Genomic DNA, 10903 nt, shown 5'->3' with positions numbered 1-10903 from the left:
CTGGCAGCACAGCGCACACTTCACAGGCTCTCTCTGTCCTCTGACACGCTCACTCCAGACCCGTCGCCATCTTGCTCTCCCCTCATTATCTCTTTTTATGGTTTTTAGTTTAAATTCTATTTTGTCAGATATAAGAATAGCTACTGCAGCTCGTTTTTCATTTCTGTTTGCATGGTAAATCTTTTTCCATCCTTTCACTCTTAGTCAATGTGAGTCTTTATAGGTGAGGTGGGTCTCTTGAAGGCAGTATATAGTTGGGTCCTCCTTTTTAATCCAGTCAGCCAGTCTGTGTCTTTTGATTGGGGAATTTAATCCTTTTACATTAAGAATTGTTATTGAAAAGTGTTGATTTACTCCTAGCATTTTATTGATTTTTGTTTGGATGTCTTAAGAGTCTTTTGTTCCTTTTTTTCTGATTTACTGTTTGTCTTCTGTATTTGTTGGTTTCTTGGATTGTAGATAAACTTTTTTTCTTTTTCTTTTTCTCTTCATTGTTGACATTTTTATTTTACTGGTGGGTTTTGATTTTTCTTGAGTTTTTATGGCAGTGGTAGTTATTTTTCAGGTACTAAACACAGTACTCCCTTGAGAATTTCTTGTAAGGGTGGTTGTGTGGTAGTGAACTCCCACAGTTTTTGTTTGTCTGAGAAATATACTATTTGCCCTTCATTTTGGAAGGATAGCCTTGCGGGGTAGAGTATTCTTGGCTGGCAATCTCTGTCTTTTAGTTTTTTGAATATACCATCCCATTCCTTTATGGTTTTTGGAGTTTGTGATGAAAAGTCTGATGTTAGTCTGATTGGGGCTCCCTTATAGGTGATTTGACACTTCTCTCTTGCAGCTTTTAAGATTCTCTCTTTGTCTTTGAGTTTTGCCAATTTCACTATAACATATCTTGGAGAAGATCTTTTTGGGTTGAATACAGCTGGGGATCTTTGAGCTTCCTGAATCTGAAGATCTGTGTCTTTTCCTATACCGGGGAAGTTTTCTGCCACTATTTTGTTGAATGTTTTCAATGCAATCTCCTTTTCCTCCCCTTATGGCATACCCATGATTTGGATATTTGAGTGCTTAAGGTTGTCTGATATCTCTCTTATATTTTCTTCAATGTTTTTAATTCTTTTTTCTTTTCTTTTTTTTTTTTGTCTGCCTGTGTTATTGCAAACAGCCCATCTTCAAGGTCAGAAGTTCTCTCTTCTGCTCCTGCTAGTTGAACTCTCTGTTGTGTTTTTTTTTTTTTTTTTGTCTTTTGTCTTTTTCCATGTCCGGCAACAGATCGCAACCCTCAGTGTTGCCCCCGTACCAGACCGGGGACCGGCAACGGAATCGCAACCCTCGGTGTTGCTCCCGCGCCTCGCTCAGCCAGTGAGCGGGAACCGGTCCGTATGTGGGATCCGAACCCTCGGGCGGGAGCGCCGCCGCGCCTCCCAAGCGGCGCACTATCCAGTGCGCCACCGGGCCGGCCCTCTGTTGTGTTTTTTATTTCGTTGAATGAATTCTTCAGCTCGGCAAGCTCTGCTACATTCTTTTTCAGGGCATTGATTTCCCTGTACATTTCTTCTTTCAGGTCCTGTATACTTTTCCTCATTTCATCGTGTTGTCTAGCTTTGTTTTCTTGTATCTCATTTAGTTTCCTTAGAATTATCACTCGAAATTCCTTGTCAGACATTTCAAGGGCTTCTTGTTCTATAGGATCTAGAGATTGAGAGTTATTACCTTTTGGTGGTGTACTTTCTTGATTTTTCACATTTCTGGTATCTTTCCATTGATGTTTAGTCATTGTGGCAGGGGATTTCACAATCCACTGGTTCGACACTACTGTCTGGCTAGGATGCTGCTGGGGCTGCCAATTTGGCACAGCTGCCACAGCTGGATTTGATAACTTTACAAGAGCTTCCATATTGCAGGATTTCTAAGAGCCGTCACCATTAAAGTACACAGTGACTCTCTAAGAGAGAGATACAGCACTTAGCTCATTCCCAGATTTCTTTTACAAGTATTGTATATAGATATAAAATTCTTATCCAATCTACAGTCCAAGCTTGTTTAACCCTTCCTGAGAGGTGCAGGATCAGTATCCTCAAACCACTTTGGCAAATCTTCCTTTGGCAGTTTTCTGGAATGATGCTGTCCACTAAAGGCACTAGGGAAATATCTAGATGCTCTTGGGAAATCTGGGCTAGCTATGGGTGGTGTTTTAGGTTTTCTTTCTTTCTTCATTCCTCTATCTTGTGTTTTCTCATCTTCCTATCAAGAGCATACATGGTTTTATAATCACAAAAGAAAATTTCAAAAATTACCCAAGTGACAACTACTTAAAGGTTCATTATACTCTTCATTCGACCTTTGTGTGTCTTGAAAAATTCCCATAATGAAAGTCATCTTATTAATGTGAGTCACTGAATTGCTTCACGTGCCCAGGGGAATCTGTAATCAAGCAGATCTGATAAGGGAGACCTCCTCTGCATAGCTGCAGCTGTTTTACCCTGAAGCCCCTGCCAAGTCAAAGGCTTATGTTGATGTGGACTATCCCAATTAATAATTAAGTTCTGCCTTCAAAACAGTGCATATATATGTACATACTTAAGCTTAAAAGTTCCTCAGAGGCCACTCAAGGCATCTAGAAGGCATGCAAACAGAGAGCAGGAATCTAAGGAAAACAGATTCCACAGGGGTAGTATCACATTTACCTCTAGGATGCAACCCACCACCAACCTGCTATGGAAAGGTAGAAATCTTTGAAGTCCTTGATCTCCCTGGAACCCTCACAGGCTGCGAGACACTCATAAAAGGCTTTGAAGAAGTCAGGAAGGGCTAGTTCCATGTCCGTGATGGATGTTCTCCAGTTCTCGCCATTGTATGCCCTCACAGCTCGGATGAACAGACTCTGAAAACCAAGGAGCCAATGAAGTTGCACTGGGCACAGACGGAGACAGGTATGTCCTCTCAAAAGCAATCGAGACCATCACCAAGCTCTGCTCTTGTTAGTTTTGAAGAAACCACTCTGATCCTTCATTAAATATGAAGCCAACCAGTGACTGACTTTATATCTACACTTTTCTACCCTGTTTACAATGGGTACACTTCTTATGTAGTTTAGTTCAAAAAGTAGCAAGCAGTTGATAATAAAATCAAATTTGAATCAAGGAAAAAGGGAAAACTATAGTGACAGAAATCAGATCAGCGGCTGCCAGGAGTCAGGGGTTGGGGAAAAGGCTTAACTGCAAAGTGGCAAGAGGGGACTATCTGTGTAGATGAAAATATCCCATATCATGATGATAGAGGCAACTGCATATATTTGTCAAAACTCATCGAATTGTATACTTAAAGTTGGTAAAGATATTAAATATAAATTATACCTCAAAATAAAGCTGATTTTAAAAACTGAATTAAGGATAAGATATAAGTTTGAGGGCAGGTTCTGATAACCCATTCCCTCCAACAATGAAATATAAAATAGGAGTACCATGCATCAACACTAGTTACTGGGAAGGGTGATCATGTGCCAGAGAGTAGAAACTTCAAGGACTTTCTGCTAATTGTTGATTGGACCAGATAAAAGAGATATAACTAAGACTGAGGAAGCAGTTTGCTCCCCAAGAAATATGTAAAGATCCTGGATACATGCAAAAACCTGCTAATTTGGAGCGGCCAGGACAGGCCTGGAAATAAGCATGGGACTCTCCATTTGGAGTTCCTTTTCAGCTGCTCCTTGAATGGGGATATCTGAGGGCCATCCCTTGGATATGAAATTTTCACCAAGCTTAAGGCCTCAGCCTTAAGGGTGGATCTCCCTAAAGCTCCAAGGCAGGCAGCATCCCCTGGAAATAAGACAGGCAGAGGACTGAAGGTGACTTTCCTGGAGCCTGGGTAAACGAGCAGGAATTCCAGCAGCCAGCTTTGCAGAAAGGGCAGGGCAGCAGCAGCAAGCAGGAAGCTAAGCAGACAGAGGGAGCCCTATGGGTGCACAGGAGGGCAGCCCAGCCACACCCAGCAGGGCTGCAAAGAGGGAAGTTAAGCACAAGGCACTGAACACATGCACTCAGCTCTGCTCCCTGGTGAATGATGATATGATTTCAAGCAGGCTGTCTAAAAATTGCCTTGGGGAAAGGTCTTATGATCTGATATCAGCATCCTGCTCCTAAGTAAGGAATCTGTGTAAGTTCCTGAAAGTGTTGATGTACCAATAAAGGTATAATCTATTGACTTCAAATGAAACAATGAGCTGTTTCCGAGAGTAGCTGAGGCATGAAGTTTCCTGTCTGTTCTGCACATAAATGTTTTGTTGCTGTCGGTTTGTTTGGGGTTTTTTTTGGCAGCTGGTGAGTACAGGTATCAGTATGGGGATGGATCACTGGACCTTGGTGTTATCAGAACCACGCTGTAACCAGCTCAGCTAATTGGCCAGCCCTACATAGACATTTTTAGTCTATATGTTGTAACCTGTAGCCAATAATTGTAACTTCGTATTTTACCCATCAATGAAAATGGGACAACCCCAGTATGAGGAGTCCCCCTCCCCTTTCCAAACATACCTATGAATCTTTCAGTCTGTACAGACTTTGGAACCCTTCCCCCCTCTATTGGCTTGTGTTTCCTGGGTTGATCCTCAAGCTTGGCTTTTAATAAACCTTTACAAAATTATTTCTGCCTCAACAGCCTTGATTTCAGTTCACATCGCCAAACCCAATGAAAATGACAGTGATGAAAGTTAAAAAGTATATATCCTTTTTATGGATGAACAGGAAAGGAGCAAGCAGCAGACAAAATCTCAACAACTTTGGAAATGACAGAAAGCCAAATGATAACAGAGGAGGGTCTGGAGGGGAAGCGAGCTACATGCCCTGTTGGCACTTGCAGGCACTAGGGACCACAGAAGGCTGGGGAAAGGCACAGAACTGAAAGCAGAGCTGAAAGTCTGACCAGGGCATCTGCAGCCCTAGGTTCCCTCCTGGCCACCAAGAGACCATACCTCCCAAAGCCACTCTTCACTAGAAACTGGTGGTTTATTCGGGAGACTTTACCCCTAAATGCTGAGGAGTCAGGGACTGGGCATGGCAGAGGCTGAGGTGGAGGCATGGGGCTGACCAGGAAGCAGGTGAAGTCTTCTGACTAAGCTGGAAGACCCCTGTCCCTTTCCCCACACTGGCTCTCAGACACCAGCAGACAAGCATGGACACCGCACCAGCTCTACAGAAGGCTGGAGAAGTCTTCCTGGAAAACTGAAGGGGCCCCAGAAAAGAGCCTTCCCCACACTATACTTGAGGGTCCCCACCAAGTGAAAAAGTGAGGTTGGAGTCTGATCACACTGCAGGAAACCTGTAGTCAGGCCTTGGCATCTTCAGCTCTTTGTGGATACTTTCAATACCCCCCTATTTTCAAACCTGCCCTACCCTTGGTACCCAAGCCCCCAATGCCTGAGCTCGATGGATCCTGACAATAGTAAGTGCCCATAAGGGTTAGATTCTTCTTATTGTTGTTGTTATGGTTAACTCTCATCAGAACGCCTGTTTGCACTGTTTGCAGATGTATAGCGTCTTTGGGGATTTTTTGGTGGCTGGCTGGTTTGGGGATCCAAACCCTTGACCTTGCTGTTATCAACACTGTGCTCTGACCAACTGAACTAAAGATGTGTAGATTTAAATATCCTCTGCTCTGTCAAATAAGTCTCCCTAACTCTGCTTTCCACCTTAATATATATGTTGTGTGTGTGTGCATATAAAAATATGTCTCCTAAAATTTCTTCAGAAATGGAGATTTATGTTTCTATTTCTTGTGTTCCTGATCATTTTTGGATGATTTCCAAAATATGTCTTTAACTCCGCCATCTTAAAACTGAATTATCAAATGACCATATTTATAAAATGTAGCATTTAAAGGAAAGGTGGCTTTAAAATCATCACGGAAGGCAAAGTCTTAAATGGATCAACTTTGTGCTAAAAAGTCAATCATTTCTACTGTCATAACATTCATCAAATGTCACCAAAAATCAATAGTGGTTCTTAGATGTCAATAGCTGTTCACTGAGATACACTTTCTTAGCAGTTCGCTTTGTATTAACCGCTGTGTAAAAGTCTGAATATACCTCATATGACTTGGTTTCCAAGTCTTTTATGTAGTCCTCAGCACCAGGCAAGCTCTTATAATATGCCATGTTTCTCTTCATCATTTCGTCATCGGGATGCTTCAGCAGAAAGGTGTGAGCAGCTGCAATGGCTTTTGGGAGATTATTGGCCTAAGTACAGAGAAGAAAGAGAAAAGTTAGTGAGCGGATGCTGAGCAGTGATTTTTGTAAAACAAGAACATCTGTTCAGTCCTTCAGTAACATGATGTTTCCAGCGAAGGGTTCAGTGACTTCCAGGACCCATCAAGACCTGGTCCATCCACTCTGGGTGAGTGTTTATTCCCTCAAGGTGACCATTTGGATGGCCTCAGTGTGCCTTTCCCAATCTACCTTCTGCCATCTCCACCCAGTCCATGCCTAGGAGGCTGTCCTATGTGGACTTCCACAACAGACCCCCTTGTCCTTTAGTTTCCAAAGGGGTTCACCAATGAGGAGCCCCTGGGAGACTAAAGGAGAAAAGAGAGTGTTTAGGTTATTTCATCTCCTGCCTCCCTCCCTGCACAGTCTCCTTGGGCTGTGATGTCCCTTAATTGAAAGTCACAGCTCCTCTCAAGGTGACCCTCTCCATATAGTCTCTCGGGTTCCAGGAATTGCTCTCTCCCCTTCTCCTTTTGGCCTGGGGTGGTCACGCTCCACTGTTACCATCCCTGGGGGACTACACTCTCCCTTGCAGATGCCCCACACGCTGTGCACACCTTTGTAAATACCTGCCTTATTAAACTTTCCTCAAATTACCAGAAATGCCTGTACTACATCTTTTCTGCTGAAACCTTGACAAATATAGTAATATTTTCCCGAATCTCTCCCAGAACCTCCTGCTCCCATTTGTGATGACCCCCACCACCTCCTCACTTACTCATCCCCTTACTCAGCAAGCATTTGTTGAGAGCCTCCTATGTATGCAGGCACTGTTCCTAGGAAGTGGGCCTGTAACAATAAGCAAAAGAGGGGGAAAAAATCCCTGCAGTACATTCTAGTAAGTTCTCCCTGTCTCCCAGTAATCTCAATTAAGAGCCCCTCCTTCATGTTACTCCTGTGTCTGTCTCCCCACTTTTTACACCACCCTGTAATCTCAGCTGATGTGTCTATCTCTCCCACTAGACTATGATCCTTGGAGGACCCAGATATGTGTTATTCATTTCTGTATTCCTGGTGCCTGGCATAGCTCCTGGGACAAGGCAGGACATAGTAAGTATCTGTGATTTGAATGTAGTGACATTATGACTACATAATATTTTCATAAAATTAATTCATCTTTTCCCTCCTTTTCCCTTTCTCTTCTCCCCACATAAATGGTGGCCAGCTGATTCTGAGTTTCTCTGCCTCTGGGGAAGTAGGTGTCTGGTTAGAATTCAGAAACTATCTGTATGACAAGAGCCTTGTGCTCTTGACAGAATTTAGCTGCTTTGAGGACAGGAGGAAACTGGGGAGGGAGCTGCAGGAAGAAGCTAACTGGTTTGGAAAAAGAAGAGGAAGAAAGAAGGAATCCCCCAGGCTAGAAAAAAATTTTCCCTTGGAGTCTGTAGGAGCAGCAAGGTCCAAGGGCCATGGAGCTTCAGGATAGCAGTGTGGTTGGCAGTGTCCGGGGGCAGAAGCCCTCAGGGAGGACAGGTGTGTTGTTTTGTATGGGGACCTCAAAAGGACAGGTGGTTGAGGATGCAGACACCTCCCTGTGGGGACACATGACCAATAACCTGAGGGCCCCCACATTGATGGAATCATGGAACAACCTGGTCGGGGAAGGGCAGGCACCTGGCATATACACAAAGACTCCTCCAGCCAATCCAGAGGGACACTTGGAAGCAGGAATTAGAGAGTTAGGTTTGGAGAGAGAAAATAAAGGGATATTTGGTACACCTAGGATTTCTGGGAATCATAGGGTAGCACATATCGGTACGAAATTGCCCCAGAACTGGAGCCAAATCATTCTGAGACAATGGCAGTGGTGGCATTAGAGAAGTGGTATGTGGCAATGAGAACAGATGCCCAGATGTCAATGCTGATATTTTGGGAATGCCAGTTACTGTCCTGTAGTGGGGCTGCCTTTGAAACAGCTTTGTAGAAAGCTTTATACCCCTGGCTGGAAAAAGGCTAGTCTGGCAACTAGAGGGAAGGGAGTCATGTGAATACAGTCTTTTTTCAGCATTTGCCAAAGAAATTAGATTCTCTACTTCTCAGAAGGGCACAGAGAAAGAGGGGCAAAGAGAGGGATTTTTAAGGTTTCTAACTTAGGATCTGAGTTTTACAAAATGTAACCTCTTCCTAAAGAGGAAAGGGTGATTTTATTTTACTTCAACTCAGGCTCTGCCAGCTGGAAAACGGAGACACATCTTGGCAGCTGAACCTCTGACAGACCCCAGGTTTTGGAGAAGGTGGTGTGGGAGCACCCACCCTGCCATGGGTTCCTGAGAGACAGCCACCTGTCTGAGAAGACCCCAACCACCTGCCAAATAAGCTACTACTCAATTGGCCTTGCCGTGGTGGCAGGCCCTGTGGTTCAGGGAGATCCGAGTCTGTGTCTGGGGAGGGGGCGGGGTAAGAGAGCCTGTGAGCCAGCCAGCTCCGTCCAGCTGAGAGCTCTGCACTCATAGGGGATCTGATGAAGGGCTGGGACCCACTTTCTGCTTGGCCTATGGGGAAGACGAGCATTCATGGAAGACGGCAGCCACAGAGAAAACCCACAGCTAATGACATGGACCTAAGGTAGGCTGGTGACATGAAACCTATGGTGGGCTTGATATCTGCACACCAGCAGCACAGCCCCTTTTCTACAAGATCATACATGCAAGCCTCCTTGCCTCACTCTGACAGTCTGAACCCACCATCTCTATCCCGGTGTTCAGCTCAGGTACTTGTCTGTAATCACTGAAACAGAGACCTGCAAATAAGAATGGCACAGCAACATTTACCCACGTCCCGCTGCAGCAGGCAGCACTGCCTGTCTCCAGCATCCATCTCCAGCCTTCAGGAGCCAGTAGAATGTATGTGCCTGTCACTATTTTCTCCCTACCCATAAACAGAGTTTGAAAATGTAAACATCATTGAGGAAAAAATAAGTCACACAACATCTCCACCAAAGTGGAGTGACATCTTCAGTGACATCTTCAGTTGAAACAATTAAGAGAACATTCAGGTTTATTAATAAAATTCTTAACTTTTTCCTGCCCTATAAGAGATCTCAAAATACTGAAGACAGATGGTACTCCTCTGACTTTGAAGTGATTGTTACAAGAACCATAAAGGGTTTTGAAGAGAAGCTGTGAACATTATAACCTCGTGAGGCTGCTGTGAGGAAAGAGAAAATCCATGCCTTCTGGTCACACTGAGTAAAATGCTCTTCCTCTCCTCTTTATATAACTCGTTCAAACTCATCTGTATATTTCAGAAATTGGAGCCTTTGATATTCTTCATTTAAAATAAAATGTTTCCCTCTCAGTTATGTGACTAATTTGGTTCAGACTGTGTTGGCCAAAAGCTATGCAAAAAAGAATTAGAAAGAAACAAAAAAATAAATAAGAAGTGGGGGGGGGGGAGAATCAGATAAGTCATTTTTAGCTTAAAAAATAGTTCTTGAATGAGCCAGCCATCATTTCTGATGTTCTGGAATTTTATTAATCTCATCCCCTGGTTCTACTTTAAAACGTCTCTTTTTTTGGTTGCCACAACAAACATTCACAAAACTGATACTTTATATAAAACTCTAACTAAGCATAGAAATACCCAGCTTTTCTTCTTTTTGGAGTTTTGTGTTATTTTATTACTCATATGAACGCAACATACACGTGGCTATGTCTCATTGGAAATTAAAAAAAACAGACCTTGCAGTCCAAAGACTCAAAACAAAGTTAATAAACAAAACAAAAAACAACAAAAAGACTTCTTCCTCCAGACTCTGGGATATGCCATGAATCTATTTCTGTAGTCATTAAAATATATGCAATATCTTCCTTTAAAAATCTTTTTCAACCAGAGACAGTAGAAACTGGGCTTTGAGGGAGCTCCCTTACCAAATCCTGCGACTATCCGGCCCACTGAAGCCTCTGTCCAGCAACAGGGAATTCAACCTATTCTTAAAACTTGTGGTTCCCCAGAGTGAGGACTCAAAGGATAGACAACTGCAATTTATGGCTATTTTTAGACAGAATTTATGTAGCCAATTAAAAGGAGGCAGTGAACTGTGTTAAGTTCTAGATGAAAGAGAGAGATCGTGGAGAGGGCCAACCCCGACAACTCACGGTGCACAAGTTCGTCTCTAACCAGGAATGCGTCCTCGCAAAGTGTCCCTGCCCTTCCCTGGCCTCAATTTCCTCCTCTTTAAAAGGGACTAGTTGGCTCCTCAGGTCTTCTTCCTCTTTAATATCTCAAGTCACCACTCACTTGAGAAAAGGCGATTTTAATGTCCATGTACTGGAAAACAGTCTGCCCTCAAATCACGGGTAACATTCATCAGGCCCTTGTGTTAGGTTCCAGACACTGTGCTAAGTTTTACAAGCGGATTCTCTGCCTTAAAACAACCCTTCTTGGGTTGTTTTTTCTTCTCTACTTAAGATGGAGAAAGAGGGGCAGGATCTGGAAGCGACCTTCGGCAAGTCTGGCTGGGAAGAGCCAGGTCAAGAAATGGGGGAGGGAAGCTGCCCAAGGCGGAGGGGCGGGGCCTGAGTCTCGGGGCGGGGCGGGGCTTGAGGGGGCCAAGCCTGGCCCGGGCTGGCGAGGCTGGCATGGCAGCGGGGCGGGACTGTCATGGCAGCGGGGCGGGGCTGGCAGGGTCGCGGGGCGGGG

The 10903-nt window shown here is 44.1% G+C and overlaps 1 protein-coding gene across 1 annotated transcript in view; it reads right to left on the bottom strand.

The window, feature by feature from the left end:
* The window catches only part of CRTAP (cartilage associated protein), a 30636-nt gene that overhangs the window by 18072 nt on the left and 1661 nt on the right, over window positions 1–10903 (bottom strand). The window contains exons 2-3 of the mRNA XM_008578084.1: window positions 6086–6235; window positions 2716–2887 (exon numbers count right to left, since the gene is read on the bottom strand). Of these exons, the coding sequence (XP_008576306.1) occupies window positions 2716–2887; window positions 6086–6235 (322 nt within the window). The remainder of the gene's footprint in view (window positions 1–2715; window positions 2888–6085; window positions 6236–10903) is intronic.

This window comes from Galeopterus variegatus, unplaced genomic scaffold, assembly GCF_000696425.1.
Source record: "Galeopterus variegatus unplaced genomic scaffold, G_variegatus-3.0.2 Scaffold1627, whole genome shotgun sequence".
Lineage (NCBI taxonomy): Eukaryota > Metazoa > Chordata > Mammalia > Dermoptera > Cynocephalidae > Galeopterus > Galeopterus variegatus.
Note: the sequence above shows the minus strand (reverse complement) of the source record. Positions and strands in the feature narration are given on the sequence as shown.